General features: G+C 37.8%; 1 protein-coding gene across 3 annotated transcripts in view; it reads right to left on the bottom strand.

The window, feature by feature from the left end:
* DROSHA (drosha ribonuclease III) overlaps positions 1-25383 on the bottom strand; it is a 69844-nt gene that overhangs the window by 24364 nt on the left and 20097 nt on the right. For all 3 annotated transcript variants that reach the window (XM_059854315.1, XM_059854308.1, XM_059854299.1), the window contains 9 exons: positions 24599-24680; positions 23342-23416; positions 19866-20035; positions 15150-15274; positions 12648-12747; positions 9623-9730; positions 5068-5175; positions 2580-2718; positions 1842-1902 (listed from right to left, as the gene is read on the bottom strand). In XM_059854315.1, the coding sequence (XP_059710298.1) occupies positions 1842-1902; positions 2580-2718; positions 5068-5175; positions 9623-9730; positions 12648-12747; positions 15150-15274; positions 19866-20035; positions 23342-23416; positions 24599-24680 (968 nt within the window). The remainder of the gene's footprint in view (positions 1-1841; positions 1903-2579; positions 2719-5067; positions 5176-9622; positions 9731-12647; positions 12748-15149; positions 15275-19865; positions 20036-23341; positions 23417-24598; positions 24681-25383) is intronic.

Genomic DNA, 25383 nt, shown 5'->3' with positions numbered 1-25383 from the left:
TATTTACACAACACAATTAAAACAGAAAAAAATCAGAGTTGATTGCTAATCAGTCACAATACTAATTTTTGCAGCCTCCCACACCCTCTCTGGATTACAATCCTTTCCAAAACAGAGTAATAACTATGTGAATCATGAAACTCAGGACACCACCACCTTCGAAATTTCTGTATGTTCTGTTCTGAGTTATTGTCAAAGCTTCACAAAATGGAAAAAGGAAACAGGACTGCTGCCTGGCACTGAAGTCAGGTTTCTCTGTCCATCAGAGGGCACCAGATGATTGAAACAAACAGCCTGTTCCAAGCCTTGTGCATGACACTAGGGAGCTCTACCTAATTAACATCAACACCTGCAGGGCAGGATGACCCTGCAGCAGATCATTGCTACGGCAGAGGGAATAGGAACTTGGATCTTTCATAGCACCTTTGAATGCCTTGTTTTCTGTAACTTCCTCTGAGCTCAAAAGAATGGCTGTACCAGGAGATGCATCCAAAGATGCCATTAAGTTATTAGAATTTTTTATTTCCTGTTTTCTTTCATCACTGCTCCTGATTTACCTTTGTTTTCCATGAAGTTTCATTTCCTTCAAGCTGTCTGCCTGCTTATATTCAAAGGACTAAAAGAAGCTGAAAAAGAATGTGAGCTTGTCTTTGAATACATACAAATTTTTACACCAGACACCAAAGCAAGTAAGCAGCACCATTTTTGATTGCACACATGATTGTAACAGAATCAAGGCAATTGTCAAAGGATTTATTTTTTTTTAATCCAGAAGATCCTTGTCAAGTATTTGGCAGCTTTTATTGTAATTTTCACTCCTCCAACAATTATATAATTAGTGTAATTTCTGAAATAGCAGGCCTTTGTCATGGGCTGAAAGCATTCAAATACTTCTACTGTATAAAACAGTAATGTGTGAGCAAATCTACAACACCTCTGTGTGGCAACATAACTAAAAACACACCTCTCTCAGAAATGGGACTTTACATTTTTGTGTTATTTCATAAGAATTAATGCAATTTAGCCAGGTTATCTTTAGAGGACTCAAAAAAGCTTGAAGAGGAAAGGGCATGGTCTGGCTGAAACAGCATTTAGGGAACTGTGCCACAACAATTTATGCAGAATTAAATTTCTCCTATTCCCAAGCTTCTTTCAAAATGATGGCTCTTGAGTCCAACTAGAGCACTAGCTGACTAAATTAGACACTGCCATCTAGTTCATGCATTTAAGAGATTTCACATGCAACTGTTTCTTGCATTAGCTTTGTGTATTCAGCTTCAGCTCAATATGGTGCCTGTGGCTGTAAACCACATCTTAAACTATATTTATGCACACAGAATTCTTAGTGGTCATTTACAGATTGTTGCATTAAAACATTAATGGGTTTTGCATCTGTCTTTAAATTGGAATAGTAAATCAGCAAAGCCCATGCTCAGCACCACACTCCTGTTAACAAGGTGCCATGCCAGGAAGGTGCTACTGTGAGAAAACGTGATGAAGAATCCAATTTTATAGCACTGTTAACAACAACAACAAATCTTATTTTTTATTCTGCAGAAAGCAAAAAGATAGCCTTTTAGTCCTCCTCATTTCAAGGATCAACAAAAATGATAGAATTATCTGTTAAAACCTTCCTCAGACGCTTTCTGCAGGCATGACCAAACATTTACTATGTCACTGCTAATGGAGGTTCAGCACACCTTCATAATATAAAAGTCAATTCAAAATGACTTTTCACTTCAACTATTTGCCAAAGCTGTTGCTGATGGTAAGCTGGTTGTTTCTATTAAATATCTCCCACTGCAGCAGCTTCCCTACTTGCAAACAATTGTTTTCATTACCTGGAAGGAGCTGGATCATCCTGTCCCAAACGCGACATAATATTTATCAGGGTGTTTATCCCTAAAAACATAAACAATGCACTATTAAGTAAACAGCCACTAATTCACTCTGAATAAATGTAGAAAACAATTACTCAAAATGTTACATTGTAATTGCTGTACACAAGATTATCCTGTTATTTACAGGGCTCATTACATAAAGTATAATCCTTACCAATGCTCTCTGCCTAACTGACCACAGTCCCATTACAACAGTATTGAATTTTTGCACTCAAGGAGCCAGATAAATACCAGCTTTCCTTGAAAAGGACATTCTAAACATTACATAAGCAACAAATAATTTACTTCATTATCACTGAATATACTTTAAAGGGGTGAGGAATATTTTGCAGCAGACAGACCACATGTTCACATTAGTAAGACACATTTACAAAATATATTCCAGTTCGTTCACCATGTTGAGCAGCAAATTAAGAAAACAGTACTTGCCAAAAATCTAAGCAAATACATCCTCCCATTTATTATCCTTGCTTGTTCTCAGCTCTTTACTTGCTGACTGATTTGCAAAATCCAGTCTTTTAGAAAGACCTCGCCAGTGTCTGCATATAATCATTGAAATCCTCTACTGAAGGCATCTCTCAAAAGAAAAATGGCCAAGGAAATGATAATGGAACAAAGGGTATTCTTACTGATTAAATGTGAGGGAAGAGAAAAATGTTAGTGGTGTAAATAGCATACCTTTTTTTCTCATGTGTATATGGTGAACTTTTCTATCTCCATACTTGGGCTGCCGTATCCCACAGTTGGATAAGGAATTTCTGGCATGATCTGGATTCATCCCAAAATTTAAATGATGACTTGGGTGAGTCATGGCGAGCTATAACACATACAGGGAAAAAAAAAAAGGGTTAAATGTATTTTTGCAAATGAAAGAAAAACATTATCTTAGCCTGGTAGCTAGCAATAGTTATTTTTCAGTTTGAAGAAAGGTTACAAAGTGATGCAGTCAATCAGAAACTTGGTTCCAGTAATTTAAATGTAGGGTGAGCTATTTCAGATGTCAGAAAGAAGCAACATTTATGCTCAATCATCAATTTAACTAATTAACTTTCATCATTTTTTTCTTTAAAGAAAAATTAGTTTAGAAGAGAAAAAGCATGAACTGTCAATTTGCCTTAAGACTTTTGCTTACCAGCTTTGCTGACCTGATTTCAATACATTTGCTTATTTAAAAATATATTCACTCTAATACTGAAATATAAATATTCATACTAAAAAAAAAGCAATTAAAAGAGCTCCTCAGCCATCCATATTTACATTACTTAAGTATCTACAAAACTCTCCTAGCTCAAAAAATAAAACAACAAGTACATTATTTTTGGCCGAGTTAATCACAGAAGAGCTCTTTCCCTCATGACTATAGAGGATTTAAAATGGAAGAGGAATGACAGGATTGGTCCTCTGGTTTGCTTTTGTACCACCAAGGATTACCAAAAGCTTACTCTGCTGCTGACACCACCACTGCAGAAATGGCAGCAGTAAATAGAACTACAGCTTGTTTTCAGAACTCCATCCGGCAAACTCACACATTTTCTCCTTCTTTACACATACACAGATCAAAATATTGTGCATGTATAAAAGTATGTGTGTACACAAAACTTGTGTATAAAAAAGAGGAAACACCGGAAAATGCAAGCTGCAGAAAGTTACCTCTGACACACATGCAGGACTGGTGCTGCAGGCTGTGAGCAAAGACATTCAGTAATTAATTCAAACATTGTCTGTTGCTTTCTAAGCACAAAACTTAAAAGAGTAAAATTACATTTAATCAACAATAAGAACTTCCTCCAAGTCCTTTTTAATTTCTTGATAGTATTACTAAGTTTGTTGTAATTGCACATTCTCAAATTCTGCTCCATCTGGACCAGATTACACATTACAGCTTTTCTGAATAGATAATTCAGTGTAATCTTTTTTTAACCTGACTGTACTTTAAAAAGAATATACCATGATAAAATAGATAACAATCAATGCAGAATTATACATCTAACATTGCCTATGCTCAAGCAGATTACTGATACTATATACATTTTTTAAAACTCTTCCTGTTATGGAAAGAATTTTTAGGTTTTAAATAAATGAGAGTAGGGACAAAGCATTAAAAAACACATTTGTTATAACCAAACATGACTAACACTTGATTTTTATGCTCTCATCTCTTTCTGATTAGAATTTACTTGTTGGTTTGTGTGTTTGGCCTCAACATTTTGAAAATTTCCATCATTGCATTTTTATCTTTGACATTAAAATAAAGACAACCTGCCAACAACCAAATCCTAGAAAATGCTCAATGTTTAATGTAACTTGCAGCAGGAAAAGGCCTGGAAAATAAATCCTAGAAACCAGAAAAGCTGTGAGAAAAGACATTTCCTCAAAATAATTAGGGAATAGAATCTGTAAAGAAATACAAAAGCTGCCATGTTTTGAATTTAGTCCAGTCATTGGAGAGAGATGACGCTTACTTTAGAAGGAAGTTCTGAACAGAAGTCCCCATTTTCCTTCAGTAAATTCAGAAAAAGTCTAAGAGGAAAGGGGCCACCATGCAAAGAATCAGTCTCAGAGGTAATCATTTCCAAATATGCACTAACATAAAAGGCTCATTATGTGACATGGATGCATCTAAAACAAGAACTTCTCCTCTCCAGTTCCTGCTCTTGCTTGTTAATAAAAAAAAATTTCATCATGTGCTTGCAGAAATCAAGAGCTAAACAGAAGTTTGGAAATTTCTATTCACTAGCTACAAATGAAAAAAAAAGGGCAATGTTCTAACTATTCTCTTTTGGAACAACTGGCTATAAAAACAAGAAGCAGGGCACATCCACTTGTCTGCAGAATAACATTGCATTCTCCATAAACACCTGAAAAAAGGAACTTACCCAGAAATGAGTATTTAACAGTCTTTACAGTAACTGCATTTTTGACTTTCTACACATTACAAGCAAATCCAGACCTACCATGGGAGCAAAGGTAGGTGTAATATCTATGTGAACAACAGATACCATTTAGAAGTCTCTTGGGAAAACTGAAACTTTCGAAAGATCTGCAGTACAAGTAATCAGGTCCATCCAAGCTGTGACAATGCCATGCATTTCAACACTATGGATGAGCTCAGTAACATCATGGAGAGAAACCAGCAAGATGTTGGGGTTTTCTTTTCATATCCTACCTGCAGTAAGCACCTATCTCGAAAAGTGTAGCCTATCAGTTTGTCCAAGTGCATCAGACACTGGTGGTAGCGGACATGGTGGGTGAGGACAGGAAGCATCATTGCGTGCTGAAAAAACAAATGCAATTAGCAAAATCATTCAGCTTTAGTGTACAGAGAGTTCAGCTGACTAAGCTAAAAATGCAAACACTTCCCAATTGTTGGCTAGTTTACTGTTTACTGTTTTGGTTTAAATGAGGAAACAAAAAATCAGTTTCCGATCCTTCACTTATCAAAGCACCTAATTAATCATATGTTTTTATCTCCACAGCCCCGCCCACACCAAATGAATAAATACATAAACCCAGTCTTCAACTTAAGCAACAGCAAATTTCAAGAAGCTATGACTGAATACAATGGTATATGTTTGTACCTTTTCATTTAACACCCTGCTTCAAAAATGAAGAAACACCACTTTCCCTCTGCCTCATTACATTAAGGAAGAAACACTTTACACCACTTTAGCCAGCTTTCACCAAACAACAGCAGGTACTATATTTTCAAGCACAGTTGTGCCTTGCTTCACTTCCTTTTGAGGAAGAATTATGGGATTTTTGAAATGCTGTAGTCTGGCACATTTAATGTGCTAAAAAATATCAGAAAAGTTGCTGCTTGTCTAAGTAACAGACAGAGTTTTTCTGTTGGGGAAAATGTCAATAAAATTGAAAAAAACAACAACTCTATTTTGCAACAATGGCACTCCCCCTCTCTCTCAGTGTTTCTAAAGAATTCTCCACTAATACTGACTTCAGAGTACTCTACTGATAAACTTAGTATAGTTTATCAGTAGAGTACTATAGCAAGTATGATATCAACATCACAATTATTGCATAAGAATGAAGAGAGAAACAGGAGAAATGCAGGATTTGAAGACTTTTATGCATGCGACCATCTGTGAACTAGTTTTTTCTACCGGTTCCTATTACTGACATGACATGAATATAGTCAAAATAAAAGTGTGTTTTAAGTGCATTAAAATCCTATAGCTGTCATAATTAATTCAGAAAAAGGATTGTGTATGATTAGAGGAAATGAGTGTATAGCATGGAGAGAAACAGGAAAAACAAGCACATGAAGTAGATGATGTATAATTTACAGAATAAATGCTGTTACAGATTTCTGCAGGTCACTAATGACAGAACAGCAGAAAATACAAACTGAGGAGTGTTAAAAGATCAAAAATTAAGACTAACTAATGGCAAGACTTTCTGTTTAAGTAAAAGACCATGAAATTCCTGAGAACTAAACACAGGGTTGGAAGGTAATCACAGAATCATTTAGATTGGAAAAGACCCTTAAGATGACTGAGTCCAACTGCTAAAGTAAACTCCACCAACTAAACCAGGTCCCACAGACCTTTATAAATACCTTCAGGGATGGTGACTTCACCACTTTCGTGGGCAACCTGTTACAATGCTTGATCACCTTATCTGCAAAGAAATTATTCCTAATATTCAATCTTGAACCCGCTTGGTACAACTTGAGACCATTTCCTTTTGTCCTGTCACTTGCTGTCTGGGAGAATACACCATCTCCCACCTGACTACACCCTCCTTTCAGGCAGCTGTAGAGAGTGATAAAGTCTCCCCTGAGCCTTCTTTTCTCCCAGCTCCTTCAGCCACTTCTCATCAGACCTGTGCTCCAGACCTTTCACCAGCTCACATCATCCTTCTCTGGACACGCTCCAGGTCCCTCAATGTCCTTCTTGTAGTGAGGAGCCCAAAACTGGACACAGGATTCAAGGTGCAGCTCCACCAGTACAGAGTACTGAGGACAGAGGACAATCCCTGCCCTGCTCCTGCTGGCCACACAAGTGCTGATCCAGGCCAGGATGCCCTTGGCCTTTCTGGCCACTTGGGCACACGCTGGCTCACATACAGCTGGCTGTTGACTAGGAACTCTTCCCTGGACCTTTTCTCTCAGATGAAATAACCAGCTAATACGCAAGAAAAAGACTCCCTGGATCTCCAAATGGCAGAGAAATATAAAACCACTCCAAACAGAATTAGGAAGTGTTATTAGGAAGTTTTATTTTATTATCATGTCACTCATTTACAGTTTTTTCGGGGAATTTGTAAGAACATCTTACAAATTATCCATATAAACTGTACAGGTGTGCTTCCTGTGTGTTCCCTCATGGAAGGAATTAATTGAAAAACACCAAAACAACCAAACCTGAAACTGTTTCCCAGGACAACGGTGCTTCCCTGCCTCTACGCTCCACCGTACTAGACAGAAAGAGTCTCCTCTAGCAACATTTAACATTCTTTACACCAATACATGTGTCCCTGCATTTGAGGACTGAGATACCAAGTTCCAGACTTTTATCAGCTGAAGTGCAGTGAAAAAAAGAATTGACAGACCCCTGGGAGCACAAAGAAAGACTTTAATTTCACTCTTGAAGTTATATTGACAAAATGCTGCTTTCCTGGCACTAACTATTTGATTGGTTGATTGATGATTGATTCAATCAACATCCGTCATCTTGGACTATGGCTATTCCATGTTTCTAATGTTTTATGTATTTACCTCTGTAGAAGATGTTTTTAAAATATGTATGATTTCAAATATTTTCCATGTCCTTTTCTTGCTGCAGCTAGCACAGCAAGGCAGAGACTCTCTCAAGGGCCCTCAGATAGTGCCCTCATGCCCCAGGACAGCAGGCGATCCTGACCCGAAGCTACTAAGGGGAAGCAGGTGAGCTGAAATATTTTGGAATGCATGAAATGCTCAACACTCTACAGTGCTACTGAGGGCTCACCAGCAACAATGGTGTGGGTGGAGAGGGGGAACAGAGTCTTCTCAGCATGGCCAGATCCTGCCACACTGTGTACTACGTGCTGCCCAGCTCAGGGGCCAAGTACTGCACTTGATATACTGGGTAACTTCAAGTGAGCCTGTCAGAACTCAGACATTTTACACTTTTTTTGAACATTCCATTCACCATTTTTTCTCCCCTTTCAAGCAGTTCATTTCTAAGACAGCAAAGACCAGAGTCATTAGGGCTACATGGAACTCAGAGCAACTATAAGCTATCACAAGTGACCTAAAAGAGTTTCCATCTTCTAAACTGCAATGCCTTTAAAAGCAGAAATTTTAAATCACTGCACTTGAGCTCTGCCCCCAGAGCTGATTTATGCGTATTTAGTTTTAGTCTTCTTTAATCTGGGAAAAAGCATGTAGCAACAGCAGCAATCTTTCATTTTACAGACAAACAGTTGCCTATTCTTGGCCTCTCAAAGAAATCAAATCAAAGGACCTTCATACCAGAACCGGCTGATTTAGATGTTACAGCTGCAGATGGGCACAAAAACTGTGAAACAGCTTTACTTTTATCATTCTTTGGTGTTTTGCTGTCCTTCAACATAATAAAACAGGAATATTCAAGACATTAGGAGATGAATCACAAAAGATATTATGACTAGCAGAGCAGTTTTGAAGTGCCTAAATTGGAAACTTACTCTGTTTACTTAAGCCGTAAAAATACATACAGTTCACAATAAAAAAATTAGGGAATGGCTGTGATGTTCCTGAGCTGTGTGAGGAGATATTGTGTCCCTATTCTCCTTCTACTTCAGAAGCAACAGTGGAACCACATGAATTGTTTCAGATGGAAGAAAAGCAATTTTAGTTACTAGTATCTCTCTCACTCTAGAATTTCCCCCTTAGGCCTGACCAGACTTCTACAATTATAATGGAATTTATACCTATACCCTTGCCTAGAAAACCCCCTAATTTATACTTCACATTGTTAAGCTAATATGAAGTTGCATGCATTTAACTCTTAAATAACATCACCAAAACAACAGCTAAAAAAATAATGCAAGTATATCTCTAGCATAATTATTTGGCTGTTACTGCTACTCAAATTTTACTAATAAAAAATTAAATAAAAATTGCATTTATTCTTATCGTATCACAAAGCTGGTTGCTGTGAACTGCTTCAGAATAGGATCGGACAGAGATATGTTCCTTGGCAATGTCATGCATATGAAACAGAGTATCTGAAAGATACCGTTCTACTGAGGCTCACCTCAAAAGGTAACTGTGGTGGGGTTTTAGGTTTTTTTTTATTTCTTTCAAGTAAAAAGATATTTATTCATGCTTTACTGTAAAACTTGGGGTGTTTTTAAAAGCTATCTAAATAGAAAATTATAGTGAATATAATAAAATAAAACTATAATATCAATACAATATAATAAAAATATAATTAATTTAAAATATATAAAACCTGATGGATTAAGAGTTCTACACTAGACTCAACATTTGACAAACCTCCAGCCTCAAAGTGGCCATTCCCAACCTGTCTCCCTTGCACTAATCAACCCGGGCAGAAAATTTTAAATTACCTTTTTTGTGTGTATAGAAGGGGTGGACAGAACACTAGAATAGCTCCCTAGACCAACAGATATTACTGAGGTAATAATTTCTACTTGATTCCTCAGTCTAGAAGAAATCCTTGCCAAAGTAAATGGCAGCTACCAAGAAAGAAAATACATCTCCGCGGTTCAGTCACCTGGCAGACGTCAGAGCGTATCCCTGTTTTCCAGAAGCCCTGGCTGCTCAACTCCACAGTCACTTCCCGTCTCATTGTGTTCTTCTGGCGGATTTTCTGCAGTGCTTCCTAAGCAGGGAGAGACCAGAGCTCCTGTGAAGAGCTTGCTACAACAAAGCACAGCAATGCACACACCAGCACGTTCACAATACCCATGTGAGGGGCTCAGTTTTGGTCAGCAGTTTCTAAGGCTGGCACAGATCTGATAACTCCCAAAGAGTGGCAGATGTGTTGGAATACAGTGTAGGCAAGGGATTTTGGTAGACCAAGGAGAGAACAAAAGTGACTACATTTTCTTTTCTGCAAATGACCAAACAAACCAGTCCAACTCATACATCCAAGATGACACATGAGAAAGAAAGGTAAAGTCCTTATAATGAAAGCACCTTCTTTACCAGATGCACAAAACAACCTCTTCATTCATTTCCATCACTGTGAGTACTCCTGGTCTGAACATTCAGGAGGAGCAAAACAGGCTTTGCTTTGTCATCTTGGCTACTTTGCAACAGTTCCTGTTCAGCTACGTCACTCTGCCTAGTCTGGGAAAGGGGTCAGCATTCACCAGTCCTGGAGACTATGCTGATTGAAATCCACCATTTTATTTCAATAAAAATTATTAAAAATATGTTTTACCTTGACCACTGGCTATTTTGGTGGTGTGCAAACAATTTGTCTCTAAAAACCATGACAGGGTCAGAATCATTAAAAGATTTTGACAGTACCATTGAAAGAAAATATTTTCTGTAAAACGGAAATGAAAGAAAAACAGATCAAATAAATCAGCCCTGGATTAGAATCTGTTGGTTCCAATACTATAAAGACCTGGGGGGTGCAAGCTCCCCACGCCAACATGAACTAACCCCTCAGTGCTCTGCCTTCTTCAGAACACAAAGCTCTTCAAAGCTGCAACTTATCCTGCCTCTCCTTCTCCTTTTCATTACAGGGCACTTGCTCAAAGCTGTCTCTTCCCAGCTCCCAGTTTGAAACCTGTGAGCAGGCTGGGCAGGAACAGGCTCTGTTTTCTGATTTGCAGAGGCTCACAGAATAGTTCCAACAGGTGCATCTGCCCAGACAGAGATTCATCAAACCTCAGACACCTCAGTAAAGCAGTGTCTAGGGTAGGACGCTAGATAGCCCTGGCTCCTTTTATATTCAGTGAAGGGGATAAATGGCTTCAAAAATGCATTTCTCCCTCCACTGACTTCAAAGTGAGCCTTCAGGTCCTAATTTATGCACCTGCTGTAAATGCTCAAAGTTAGGTTAGAGGAACAAAGCCCCAGGCATGACCTTGTCACAAATAATACCATTGTACAGCCTCACAGTGGTGGATGACTGATGGCAGAGGGAACAGAGATGCTGCCAGCACTGCCCCCCTTGTGCATTGTCAAAGGTGTGTCATTGAGTTTTCCTGAGAAAGGTGCTACAGTGTTTGCCAGACCTGGCTGTATTTCAGTCTGACTGGCTCAGAAGCACTCTGTAATATATGATTCATAATCTATAAAAGCCCAAGTACCAGTCAGGTACAGTCCTACAGCTCCTTCTGAGTTACTGACACCTCTACTGACAAATATATAGATTATCCTCACATAAAGTTTCTGCTTCAGTCCTGCATGTCTTCCTCTTAGCAAACTACTTGTAAAACTCATTATCCTAGATAATACAGTCTAGAAATAAAAATCAGCAGTCCATAGCAAATGCTAAATAACAAAGAAACATTTTATCTTCTGGAACAAAACATGATCACCCCCCTACAAACAATCCACTACAATTTTACAAATGAGGTATCCATTACCCCCTAATGAAAATATGCCCATAAAATAATGATCTTCTACTTGCTCTGTGTGTAGTTGTGGCAAACAAAATCACTCCTGTAAGGACAAATCATTTTTTTCCTTTACAACTGTGGCACAGTTCAGTCACAATGTTGTGGGGTTTTTTGTTTTTTTTTTTCCATTTACAAGTAAGGAAGCCAAGGGCTTATTTAATATCAGCATAAATAAAATGTTTACTAACACTGTTGCTCACACAACAGGATACTATGCTTTGCAACAATGAAAAAAATCAGGTGCAATGTCATGTGTATTAAACACTTTCTGCAACTAAAAGTAATTCCAAGAGTGCAATTTCTGAGACTCCCCCAATAACCTGGGGAAGTCTCAGGAATCACACTCCATAACTCTCAAGCACCCTTCCCAAGGCAGTCAATGATTTTATGAATAATTAGTGTTTCTAATGAATAAATAAAAATACAATACCACTTAATTAAATACCATCCTGTACTCGAGAAGTTAATCTCTCCTCTGTGTATTCTTTACACAGGTTGTCAAATTAAGAGTGCCCCATAGACAGGCACTAGACAAATTCAAAGCTTCAGTCCATGGGTTTATAGAAATAGGTTGGTTTAGGCTATATTTAGAAGTCTTTGTTTTTCTGCTTTTAATTCCCAATTGGTTGAGCATTTGCAGCTAGGAAATGCTGATCGCTCATCACTTTGCAGAAAAAAAACCAAAATGAGAAAAATATCTTGTCTATCATACAACAACCAGATGATTTCCAGTCAAAGATCCTAAGCAATGTCACTATACCACCTAATAAATTATGGTTTATGCACACAAGCGTGGCAGTTTTTATTTCAGAAGAGAAATGTTTAAAATTATGAGCCAGTTAAAAGTACATTATGAAATAAAAAGTCCTTCTCTATGCTAATTCTTGAAAGCATTAATGGCAACAGCCATAAAGAAGTTATGGTTCCATAACAATAATTTCTGTAATTGGGTAAAAAACTTGCAGCAGTTTGACAGCTGAAAAAAGGAAAAAACCTCCATTCAATAACAAGCATAGATAAAAATAAAATCTGTGTTAAGAGCCTGGAAAGAAAACGTTTTGTAAAGGATTTCTATTCTTTCCATAAACAGGGCAGTCATATAGCTTTATTCCATCCCGAATTACACTGCTCTATTATCAGTCCTAGGAAGGTCCAGAATACCTCTCTTTGTGATAATTTCTGTTTATCCGCCTGTTTGACTTTGGGACTATTAGCCAGTAGGTGACGCAGCTTCACATAACTCTTCCACAGCTTTTGGTATCTGAAAGACAAAACCAGAAAACAAGTATTTCGGTCAGTGAACAGAAGTCTCTCTCTCCCTGTTTGTCATTAGGAACACACCAGCAGCTAATAATGCAGACAACGTACACAAAGAATGTCTACAAGCACCTCTTTGCTACAGAAATACAATAATCTCAATGCACTTTCTGAGAGGTGACAGTGCTTGGGTAGCTGCTCCAGCAGGGTGGGCCAGGAAGCAGACAGGAGGCACTGGTGCTCAGAGTGAGGTAAAGAACAGCAAAGATCCAGGCAGACCCCAGGTCTCCCAGATACCCACCCATCCTCTCCAAAGGGCCACCTCTGCATGCTGAAAAGATGTACCTGCCCCTTAACTCAATTCAGGAAGGTGAAAACTCCTTCTTCTCCACATGGTTTACCTATCACTCACTGCAAAGGAGTTGCACCCTTCCCCAGGAAGTGTCTGTCCTTACACCAGCTCAAACATTTCAGTGAAGCACAAGAGGAAGAGCTCTACAAGCCACATGCAACATGAAGTTACTCTGTGAAAAGTGAAATTGAAGTTTTGTTCCCTATGGATTTCTGCTGAATGGAAAGAGCAATTCAAGTTATTTCTGTGATTGGCACATATTTAAGTTTTCTGCTTTTCTCCAACCACATCTAGCCTTTTCTTATTTTGGCAATGTCTAATTACACATGAACCCCAATTACAATGTTTTCCTTGGTGGGAGTCCCTCAGTGATCTAGCACAAATTTCCACCAAATTCAAAGGAACTTATTCCATTTGAAGACCACATACCAACATTATACTCAGCTTCAATTGACTGACAGGTTCAAAAGTTACAATGGGAGGAGCAACAAAGAGAATCGTGACAGGGACCCTGTGTCCTTAGGAAACAATGCTACCTACCTTCAAAATGTAACCTTTGTATTCAGGACAACCATAAATCAGACTTTGAATAGGAAGCAGGGAATTAGAGGCCAGAGGAAAGAAGTTCATCCATGTTAATTTTTACTCGTATTTACATTATAAAAGACAATCTTCCCCAGCAACAACATAGAGCAGTGGTTTTATTAGGAAGTTTTCATGTTAGTGGCTTAGCAGTCAATGAAGCAGCAGCTCTTTTACTATTTCATAATCTTCTCAGCATCCCACATTCACAGACACATAAACAAATCTTTTCTTATTGGCATTTTTTCCCTAGCTATTTCTCTGTAGCATTCTTGAATGTATACTCTCTGCCTCTGGAGATACTGATATTTTTTCAGTCTACAAACACATCTGAAATGGTCAATCCATAGATTTTTCTCAGTGGAAGGGGAAGGGAGTGGCTTGTAGTTCTCTCATTAGTGGGAGTACTAAATTGGGGAATACCATTCTTAAACTACTGCATTGAGGAAAAAGACAACGTTAACTCCACATACACCAGGGACAGGCTTTATACTGTCATCATGCAGAAAGCAGATGTCCCAGGCACTGGAAGAATTCCCTGAAATAGTCAGAGGTTCAGAAAAGAACTGGTAACAAAATCCAATCATCACTTTTGCGTCTCTTCATCAATACACAGTGAAACAATATTTCTTGGTCTCTCTGAAGTCCTGATTCCCTCTCCACTCCTTCTCTACATTCCCCCCAAACTCTAACAGGATATAAAAAGCACAGAAAAGAGCTTCCAAGCTAAGAAACACTATGTAGACATGATCCTTCAAAGCACAGAAAGAGATGATTAAGTAGGATATAGCAGTATGCAAGTATGCAACAAACATCATGAAGTAATCAAAGAGAAAATGGCTATATTATCCCTTATTAGATATGAGACCTGAAGAACATCTAATTAAACAATCAAGCAGCACCTCTGAAATAAAAATCATTACTTTTGCATATGGTGCACAGCAGTACTGGTGAAGGGATTACCTGAAATCTTCTCCCTGTCAGTAGCATAAGAAAACTCTAACAGTGATTTGAGAAATTTTAAAACATCCATTCGGGGCTGTTTAACAAAATGACCTAAATACATCCTCTAGCTCAGAAGTCTACATGCTACAGACATTAGGAAGCTTGGGTAACTACTTCTCCTTCTCTGCCTTCCTGTTACGCTATTCTCTCTCTGAAAACCCGCCACCGGCCTCTCAGAGAAATAATGTGGAGCTTGAGGAACCACTTTTTGCTGGACCCAGAAGAGCTGTTGTCAGGTTAAGAAGTTTTATACCGGACATGCATGCACATTTACTTCAGCAGATCCTGAAGTATTCCAGAGAAAATGTTACTCCTCATATTTTCTAACTTGCAGGAGCTTGTGTCTGATACCATAAGCGCTAAGCTTAATACCGCACTCAACTAAGCACGTAAGCAAGCCCTATTTAAGGCACAAATGACAACAGTAATGAGTTCCTGAACAAAAGAAAGAAGGAAAAGCATCTTACTGAGGATCTCCAGCATAACTGAGTTGAGCAGGTCGTATCCCAAAGTGCACAATAATAGGGAAAGTAATTACATCAGGATTGAATTGTTCGCGGTCTAGTTGATCAATACGAACTGAGCTGGGCTTCTAGGAGACAAAAAACAAAATACAACTAAATTGACAGCAGCTCCATGGAAAATTTACTGCCTCAAGCCCACAGTATACAGGAAACACAAAGCAACAACATTCGAAACTTAGTAAGATGCACATTAAACTAATCATTAATACTATTATAAACATTTGGCAAAAACAATAACCGAAACAGAGTTAATTGACCTGACAGTCAAAGAAAAAAAACAACAAAACGACTTTTTAATTTTAAACATCTGGAAATTTACTTTTACTATTTCCAAGAACTTAAAACAACTTTCCCTGGTCAAGCATCACACCAGAAATACAAATTAGGATTAGCATTCTGGCGTCCAAAACCCCACATGACTGAGCAGTTTGCTAAGATCAGGTTACCTCTCTAATTTTAGTTCATGATTTCCCAAAGCAAATGAAGGCATTACTGATCCATTCAATCACACTGACTAAACAGCATCAAAAAATTTGTCACACTACTCTCAGAAAAGGCTCCTAGGCTGATGTGTACAAGGAGGAATACAGTCTTGTATAATGAGGAGACTTTTGCCCTTTTAACAGTTCAAAACAGAAGTTCTTTTCATTGTTGAGAAGGACAGTGCAAAAGAAGGCAACTTCTGCTTCAGCTCTATGAACGCTGAGAGTAAGTAATTGCATGTCACTGTAGCAGACATGCTGCTCACAGAGCTTTTGATCACTTACCCAGCATATTTAAAAACTCAGCTGAAGGTGCACAGTTTGTCTCCAAGTAAACAACTTCTCCATTACCTGTCAAGCTGCTTTGTAATGTGCCTGCTTTCTCCCTGCTTTGCAATCAGCTGGATGAGGCCAATATATTTTGCTTGTCTTGAGTTTCAGAAAAAGGGCATTACTTCTAGTTACCTGCATCTCAGAACTTCTCATTTAGCACTGTAAAGATGCACTCAAAGATAAGCTTCAGTGTTACAGAAACAGCTCCCACCATTCTCTTCACAAAACAATAAAAACTATGTCAAGAGCAAAGCTTTTGCCCTCCAAACCACCTTGGTAGAACTGTTTGCAGGAATAATATTCTGCACGGAAAAGCAAAGTCAATTCTATATATGGCCACAGTTCAATCTATTCTAAAAAAACCAAACTTACTTAAATGTTTGACTTTCAGATAAAGAAATATTTTCCAAGGGAAAAATGTTTATCAGCTTCCCTTTAGACAAGATGACTGAACATAAAGTTACATCTCCCAAGCAAAAAAAAAAAAAAACCCAGAGGAAAAAAAATTTATGTTAGTTAATAGTTAACTTAGTTAGTTAAAGCTGATGGTTTCACAAAAAAAAACAACAACAACAAAAAAAGGTCTTCCCCTCTTCCCCATAGCCCTTCTTATAAAAAAGGATAAAAGGATTAGAACTATAAAAGCCCTAAAGAAAATAATGGGCAAGATTTGTACCAGACAGAATGTTGTTCCCTAAACAAGAGCTTAAAAGTCCTGATTTTTAAGGATTAAGTTAAGTTTATTTTTTAGGGGGCTGTTTTTCATATTTTTTTGGAGATTGCACAACACCAGCCTGAGAAGTTTTTGTCTCCACATAAGTTGTTTGTTGGTTTTCCCCACTCTTAATATTAAACTGAGGAACTTCTCCCATCTCTGTACCCCTTACAAAAGCAGACTTGATACACCACTCCTCTGAGAACAAGGTCAGCAAAATATAATTAACAGAATATTAAACAGTAATTGTACTCAACACACCAATTATAATCAATACAATTAAAAAAATACAGACACAATTTAGATACTTCAACAGAGGCAATGAACTACTCATAAGTGCAAAAAGGACATCTTTCACTATGCATGTAGCGGGGTCTGTGTTAAATGTGTGACCTCAGGACTACTCAAAACCAGACTCCCCTTCATTTCCATGACAGTGCCTTGCAGTTGTCAATCAGTTACACAGCTGTTCACAGACAGCTGACAGCAACCAGGACAAAAGAACTTCTCCAAGACCTAATCACAACTGTTCTCTCACTGACAGCTATGAGAGGGGTGTAGCTGGGTTATGCTTTTTTATTTCATCATGAACACTACCCTCCTCTCCAGTGCCCTTTCTGAAGGTTAAATGAACAAACAGCAACATGCAGAAACATCAAGTATAAATTGCACACCAGCAGACAGGATGCAAGGAAATTAGATGTTATTCTTCCAGAGCTTTATCTCTGTGCTCATTTAAAAGTGCTTTGATAGACTATCCAATAATCACAACCTTGCCTTTAAAGTCACATCAAAACCAAAGAAATTCTAACAGAACAGAGGCCTGTTATTTTTGTTTCCTACTCCAAATCTCATCAATCAAGGCTCTGATGATATTAGAACAAAACATGAAATAGCGTGCAGATGTAGTACAGAAGTATATTAATATACACATATATCTATGTAGTAATGAGAAAACCATCAATATTTTAGGAAGAGTGAAGTATGAAAGATGACTAAAATTTGTGAACTTCTAAATCTACTCCAACACAAAGTTTCATTGAACTGATGAAACACCATGAATAAGCAAATCCGTTTAAATAATGCTGAAATACTGTTAGTTGTTTAAGTGGGATTCATATCCTATTATAAGTTTTTTCCCTTCTCCATATTGCACATATATACACCTCACACTGAAAAAAAAAATAAAACACAAACATAAAACCTAGATTTGATCACAAGAGGAATTATTATTTCTGAAGAGATGCTGTGCAACACAACAAAATTCAGTGTTTTTACTTTGTTGTCTCAAGCGGATATAATTGAATTGAAGAGCTGTCATTTTCTAGAACAGTTTCATATTGTCTCTCCAACAGAACTGTTTTATCTACTAATATTGTACAATGCATAGGTAATAGTTTCATACTCTGTTTTTCACTTACATTCATAATCAGTCCAGTATGCTGCAATGTACAGGAAAAATCCACAAACTAAGAAGAACGTCATTGCAATCTTGAGAGAAAAGACACGTCCTAATGATGCCATTACAACACTACACTTCAAAGCGCTACAGGTTTCTTTTATGCTTCGTATTTTGATGCCCACACATCTCTAAAGACACTGCATTGTAGAATGTAAGGTTTGCCAGTAAAAAAATCACACAAGATCTCAGAATTAACGCTACGGCTCACAACTCCCACTGCTCTGTACATACAGACATTTAGAGTTCTGTGACACAAGCAAGAACACACAGGCGCTCCCCCACACTAAACAAAAAAGGGAGCTTTCAGCTAGCTGAAATCAGCACATCTTCAGCAAAATAACTGAAGTTATGGCAGTGCATAGCATTCAGATGCTGACAGCTTGTGGACAGGCATGTACCTTGTATCACAGAAACCAAAGGAAAGTTAAGGCTGTTCAGGTTTTCTAACAATTTCTATTATGGGATTCTGGTTTAGCAACCATTTAAAGCAGCTGAGGTAGAATTTTCCATAGTGAGAGTTCACGTGTATTTTTGTATTTCGTGTTTCCAGAAACAGCCTAATTTTCTTGTTGTTTCAAAAGTTTTACTTCACTCAGAATGAAATCAAGGGGAAAATTATCTGATTCAAGTTATTATTAGCTTATTAAGTAGTTTACTAATGTTATGCTGCCATACTTAAAAATATGAACTGGAAAAATGTATTTAGCGTGTCATCCTGGCTGCAGTTTGGGGACAGGTTTTTCAGCTGAAAAACTAGATTCCTTCTTAGGCATGGTACCAAGTTACACTTTTTCTTCAGAAACTAAGAATTTGAGCTATGAGCTAAGGAGGAAAATGAAGTCAGAAAAAGAAAGGTATTACTACTGAGAAAGCTGCATGTCAGTCTCAAATATTAGGTCTAAAATATGCCTCTAAGATACCCTTTTGCAAACTATACAAATACAATCCTGCAGTTTTTAGTGGACATTCATCTATTCTTGTGACCCACATTTCTTAAAAGGGAAAGTCAGACTAATGGGCTGACTCACATTCACATACGCACCGGAGTTGAAAGGAGCTGTGTTCAGAGAAGAGTGTTTTAAAATACCAATTGTTCCAAAAATAATAAGGCCACAGGGGTTTCAAACTAGGCACTGAAAATTATTACATGCATTAATTAATGTACACAAAATTCCTCAGTGTGAGTGAGAGCAACACAGAAACAATGTGGAAAAAACTACATAGGCAGAAAACACCTTTTCCATATTCAAGACAGTGTTAGGACAGCACACATTAAACAGAGCTGTCAACAGGGGGTCAAAAGCGGAAGAGGAAAGTAAATAGCAAATAGTTACGTTTTCTCTGGGGCTGCGTCTGGGAAAAGAGAATGAGATCATGCACATAAAGACTGTCTGAGAAAATAGGAGAGTTTTACACACATAAAATATAGCTCTTCCTTTTAACATGAACATTGAAACAGTGCCCATCTGAAAATACACCCTTTAGTACAGCAGCAGAGGGGACAATTCAGGGTTGGAACCAGTCAATAAACTGCTCCTATTGCAATCTGCAACTGCCACTGGTCACCTTTTCCTGTTCTGATTTAGCCTGTAACAAACTCTCTGAAAAAAGAAATGTACATGTCACTGGATTGTTCAAAAAACCAAAATATTATTTATTTGTTCTACCATGCCAGGGCTGGTAACGATCATCCCTTTGCATTCTTCTGCATATTTCTGCCATTCCAGTTCTTCCCACTGAAGCATGTTGGCAATCTCCTCTTCAGGCACCAGAGCTTTACTGCATCGTAACAAGTAGAGCAGAATCTGATGCATTGAGAGTACTTCTTTTCCTCCATCTTAAAACCATAAATAAAAAAAACACATTTCAGAGATTCACTCCTAAAGCAGGAGCATAAAAGAAAATATGCAGAACACAAAGCATTTGTATGAGCAAAATAAAATAAAAAACACTTAGGTGATTTGACAAATACGAAGGCAAATGTTTTACTGATGAATACTGCTCACACATAAATACAATTGCTAAACTAAAGCAGTTTCAGTAATGGTGGCAAGACTAACAGTTCCATCCTACTGTAAACTTGAAGTTTTTTACTTGCCTGAATAAACTTGAAAATGAGTAAGCAGTACAATCAGTTATGCTGTCCAGTGATATCTTCCTTTTCACAATTTTATCATTCTTTTCACAACAGCAGTTAAAAAGCCTTTAGATGTTAGGCAGCTTTTTTAAAGTACACTCAAAATTTTACAGGATACTTCTGGAAGAATGTAGTAAGCTATCCCTGCACTTTAAACTCATCTGTAGTGTTTACATGCCATAACTGCAGTAATGAAGACTAAAGAGCCTCATGCTGTCTTCTGTCACTAAATGAATCAAGGGCATGTGAAAATTACTAAACACCTCTGAGACCTCAGGAAAAATGCACAACAAAGGCTGCTTGTAACAAAAGAAAACACCATCATCTGACAGGCTTCAGGTAGCCAGGTACAGATGTGAATATGCAAACAGGGAAAGTGAGTGATGGTTCTGACAAATCACCACTCAGTGATCACTCAGATCACTGACTATTCAAATCCAGTATATCTGCTCATGTCAGTAAAAAGTCACTGCATGTTCCCACAATGCTTTAATTTTGACATACATCTCTCTAATTCCCTCCTTTAATAACAGTGCTAATTTGCAGGTATGGAAGAATCTCTGAGTTTCAGCCCCACAGAATACAAATGCTGATTTCCCTGAGGGAGCAGAAACAATCAAGTCCAGCCACTGAGTATATTCTCTCTATCACTACACCCACAAAAGAGAAATGGTGACAAACCAGAAGTAAAACCTTAGAGCAGTATGGGGGATGACACACCACAGCACAAGAAGTGTGATCCCAGGCAGGATGGAAAAGCCCTGCAGAGCTGCTCTAAGTCCTCTACAAGGTATGTGAGGAACCAAGCCCTTCTCTGACTTCTGCTGGGAGTACAGCACTACTGCATGGAAATGATGACAGGCAATGGTGTAACTTGGCCTCTCAGAACAGCTAACTCACTCAAACTCCAAGACGGAATCTTAAGTGGGGAAAATACACCCCAAACCTCACTGGAAATAGACAATACTTCTAAGTGGCTACAGGGACAGATTTTTAAATGTGCAAAGTTTTCCTTCAAATTAAAGGGGGACTCCACTTACAAGACCATTCTTTGTCAACAACTGGATTATACTCTTATGCAAGAGGTAGCCCCCACCCACCAATCACTAAAATATAAGTGTATCCTTATCTGTGGAAGATTATGTACAGGTTGCTATAGACAGCTGTGCTAAGTGAAAGTCAGACACCCTTTCTAAATCAGAATATGCAGTACTTGGGACCCAAATGCGCTTTTTCTAGGCTTTTACTCTCTGAATATATTTGCCATCATAAAACCTATGAAAATGAATACAACACAGCAACTGTTCTGCATGCTATGCATCTCAGATATGACTAGGTCAGAGCTACTCCAAGGCCTGTCTCTCAGTAAATCCACATAGAAAACCTGACATCCCAAACCTCATTATTTTTAGACAATGTTAGGAAAGTAAAAAAGAAAAAGTAGAAGGGATGGGAAATCAGCAATTCAATCCTATCTTTAAAGAGAGAGCTGATGCATGTGTGGAGATCTGATGCACCAACATCTTCTTTGATTAGACTTAAGAAGTGTTCTGCAAACATACCTGAAGGAAATAGATTTCCACTCTCTGAAAATTAAAAATCTTCAAGGATACTTCAAAAAATAATCAATAAAAAATGAAAGCTTGATTAAAAAAAAAACTGTCAAAAAGATGTTAAAAGGCAACTACACATGCAGAAACATCAGGAGAAAGACATTTTTAAAAAAGAGTTAGAAGGCTGGGGACCTTAAAGAAGAAGCAGCACACAGGAATACATATTACAGAGACTTATCTCTCCCTATCAGTAAACAACCCAACAGCACAGAAAGAGCTGACTTCTAATCTAAAATTAAAAAAAAAATAAATCAGAATATAAAAATCCTTAACAGGAAAGCACCCTCAAGCTACACAAACTAGGCAGGACAAACTTGTTCTCATTTTGTGATGAGGTCAAGTTAATCAGCCACATGTGGCTTGATGGCTTATTTTGCAAATTGCTTCAGCAAAACCAAATCAATGTTTGCTAGCAAGCCTCAGAGCTCTGCTTCTGATTGAGTACTGTGTATCCAGGAAGGAACAACAATTAGAAATACAGGCATCTAGCCATCAGTACTCTCCACAGTAAAAAGCCAAAACTCATTTGCCTTTTTACTATAGTAAACACTATAATTAATATCCCAATAAAATTTCAAAGCCCAGATCAGAAAGCACCTCCAGGTCACAGCCCTCTTGATGAAGGTTGTTGCATGTTTCATCTGCACCCTAAATCCCACATCTGAAACACATCCTTCTGTCCACACAACCCTCCTGGAGCAATCACTGGCAGGATCTCAGCAGGACATGTTTTCCATGGAGCCATGACATTTACATCAACTGAAAGTCTGTCCTGGTGTCTTAGGATGCGTTAAATGCCTACGTAAGCTGTCCGCCCAAAACAAGAGCAATGCTCCACATGGAATCTTGTCCTTGGCTGGCAGGCCAGGGTTGAACTGTGTTGGAAGGATGGCTTTTGTCTCTCACTATTTGCTACAAGGTCTAAGCTTGCATTAGGATAAAGAAACAATCAGAAAAACGTGCTCAGGAGTGCCAATGATGCTGATCCTTGCTCACCAAGAATTGTGATCTAACCACATGGTACCCTGAAGAGCTGGGGGCACATGAAATGTGCAAGATTAGATAATAACACTCCTCAAATGTCACAGCTCCATCACTGAGCCTGCCAAGGAGGACCCAGCACTGCCTAAAGTGACTACAGACACAAAAGCTGGAAGCAAGACTCAGCCTGTCCATCTGAATTCCTGTTCTGAGTAAACCATCCACACTGCCAGCAAGCACCTCAGGAAGCAGCACCAGATCTCTGCACTGACTGAACTATTTGACTTGCAATAAAGGGTTTTTTGTGGAGGTTTTTCTTATGGGGGATAGGGTTGTTTTCTGTTTTGTTTTGGGTTTTTAAAATAAGATTTTTAGATTTAATTTGTATAAAGCTATGTAATACGAACATTACCTGGGAGAAATCTCACAAACCGCGGCATGAAGTGATATCTGGGACAAGAAACAGAATCATTTTCAAGTGAAGGACCTTAAATACAAAAAAAATACAGAAAATTTATGAACAGCAATATATTTGTAAAAGGAGGAGAGAGGGAACTTTGCTGCAGATAAAATCAATGAACGGTGATTATACTGGATAGGGGTTAAGTCTCAATCCAAAAGGTAACCAAAAAAAAAAGAACAGAGAAGCAACTTGTGGTGAAAGTTTTCACACAGACAATTCAACAGAAATCCAAATAATTTAAAAATAATGAGAACCTAACAAAAAACCCCAGTACTTTTAAATAAAACAGTAATAAAAAAAGATTGGTTTATATAATCAATTAATTATTACACTTAAGCCTTACAGGTACAAGCACAAGTTTATCTCCTCCCCATTAGTGGGGTGGTTTTTGTCCACCACAACAAAGAGAACATGAAAATTTCCACAGTACTGTTTTGTGGGTCTTTTTTTCTATTTTCCTACTCATCATATAAAGCTTTGCAATAAAATAAAAACTAAACCTGTAAGTACCTGGTGTTAAAAAAAGAAAGAACAATCAGAAGCAGTGACAGGAGAGACAATACTGATATTAGAATATATTTAGTATCAAACCAAAGGCTGCACAAAATCTATTAAACCTGTGTGCTACTCTGTTTAATTGCATAAAGTGCAGAGTGCAACTCCACAGACAAAGTCAAGACACCCTCCAGATACTGAAATGCAATTTCTCTAATACTCTCATTTCCCCTTTAGACCATGGGAAGTATTCTCCTTTGTTGCAGTCTTCACAGAAACACGCATTTTCATCTTGTCAAAAGACAAAAACATTCACCTATAATGATAACCTTAACTCTCCACAGCTGTCTGTATGACACTGCTTTCTGAGTTGACTGCAGAGAAATACTGTATGAGCAACTTGTTGTTAGCTTGTAAAATAAGAGAATACTCTACCTGACACCTTGACTTTCAAAATACCACACATATGATACTCTGTAATATTCAACATGGAGTAATATTTACTGTTTGACTAAATATAAAAGTTCTGGATCAAGGTAGAAATTCAGTTTATTTGTGAGAATACAGTGCCAGGTTTGTGCATTTTCATTGCTACAGCTCACACTACTGAACTCTAATTTCAGCTTCTTGAAGAATAGATTAAATTTGTCCCTCTCATGGAAAACAGCAGTTACACTGCTATTTTGAGGACCCTCTCAAAGAGAACACTACCTTTAAGATTCCAGTCATACAACTCCAAAATATCTTTGAATAGATATGAAGAGAACAGTTCAAGGCCTCTCACACAAAAATTCTGGGGAAACAAAAAAGGAGAATAAAATTATAAATATATAATACTGCAATACAAATAATGCCATTTATCTATAGTTAAATAAAACACAGTGAAAAAAACCAGTGTCTTCATATCTGCCAACCACTAGATACTGGGTTCTGGAAACAGTATTGATATATTTGTGATCATCTACTCTAAGGTAGCAGAGTGGTCTCTTCTGAAAGCACTGTCAAGAAAGAATGGTACTGAACTCTTTTCACTCAATGTCCAAATCAACAGTATTGGCAAAAATTATAAATCTGCAATAATGTGCCAAGCACTAAAACCCCTTTTCACCTGAGCAAGCTAAGCAGATGACACATTTCTTCTCATAGTTCACTTTTTCCCATATGCTCATAATATATATTTATAAATCACAATCTGTGATTATCGGTATCACAATCACTTCTATAGCAAGTATGAGTACAACACAAATTGAGGATTATGACCTAAATAGCCAACAGAAGATAAAGAAAAAAGATGAAATGGGGAAAAAAAACCCCAAAACCAGATTCTTTTCATCAAGTGAGGAAGTGGCTACTTCAGCGAACGAACACACAAACTTTCCTGAACAAACAGAATCAGGCCAGCTTGATATAAATTGTGCATGTATGATATTGGCCGTAAATTCCAAACTCAACACCACAATATCTTTCAAAAATCATTAGTAAAGATAGTCTGCAAA

This window comes from Haemorhous mexicanus, chromosome 1 (assembly GCF_027477595.1).
Source record: "Haemorhous mexicanus isolate bHaeMex1 chromosome 1, bHaeMex1.pri, whole genome shotgun sequence".
NCBI lineage: Eukaryota > Metazoa > Chordata > Aves > Passeriformes > Fringillidae > Haemorhous > Haemorhous mexicanus.
The sequence above is the reverse complement of the archived record's forward strand: the minus strand, read 5'-3'. Positions and strand labels throughout refer to the sequence as shown.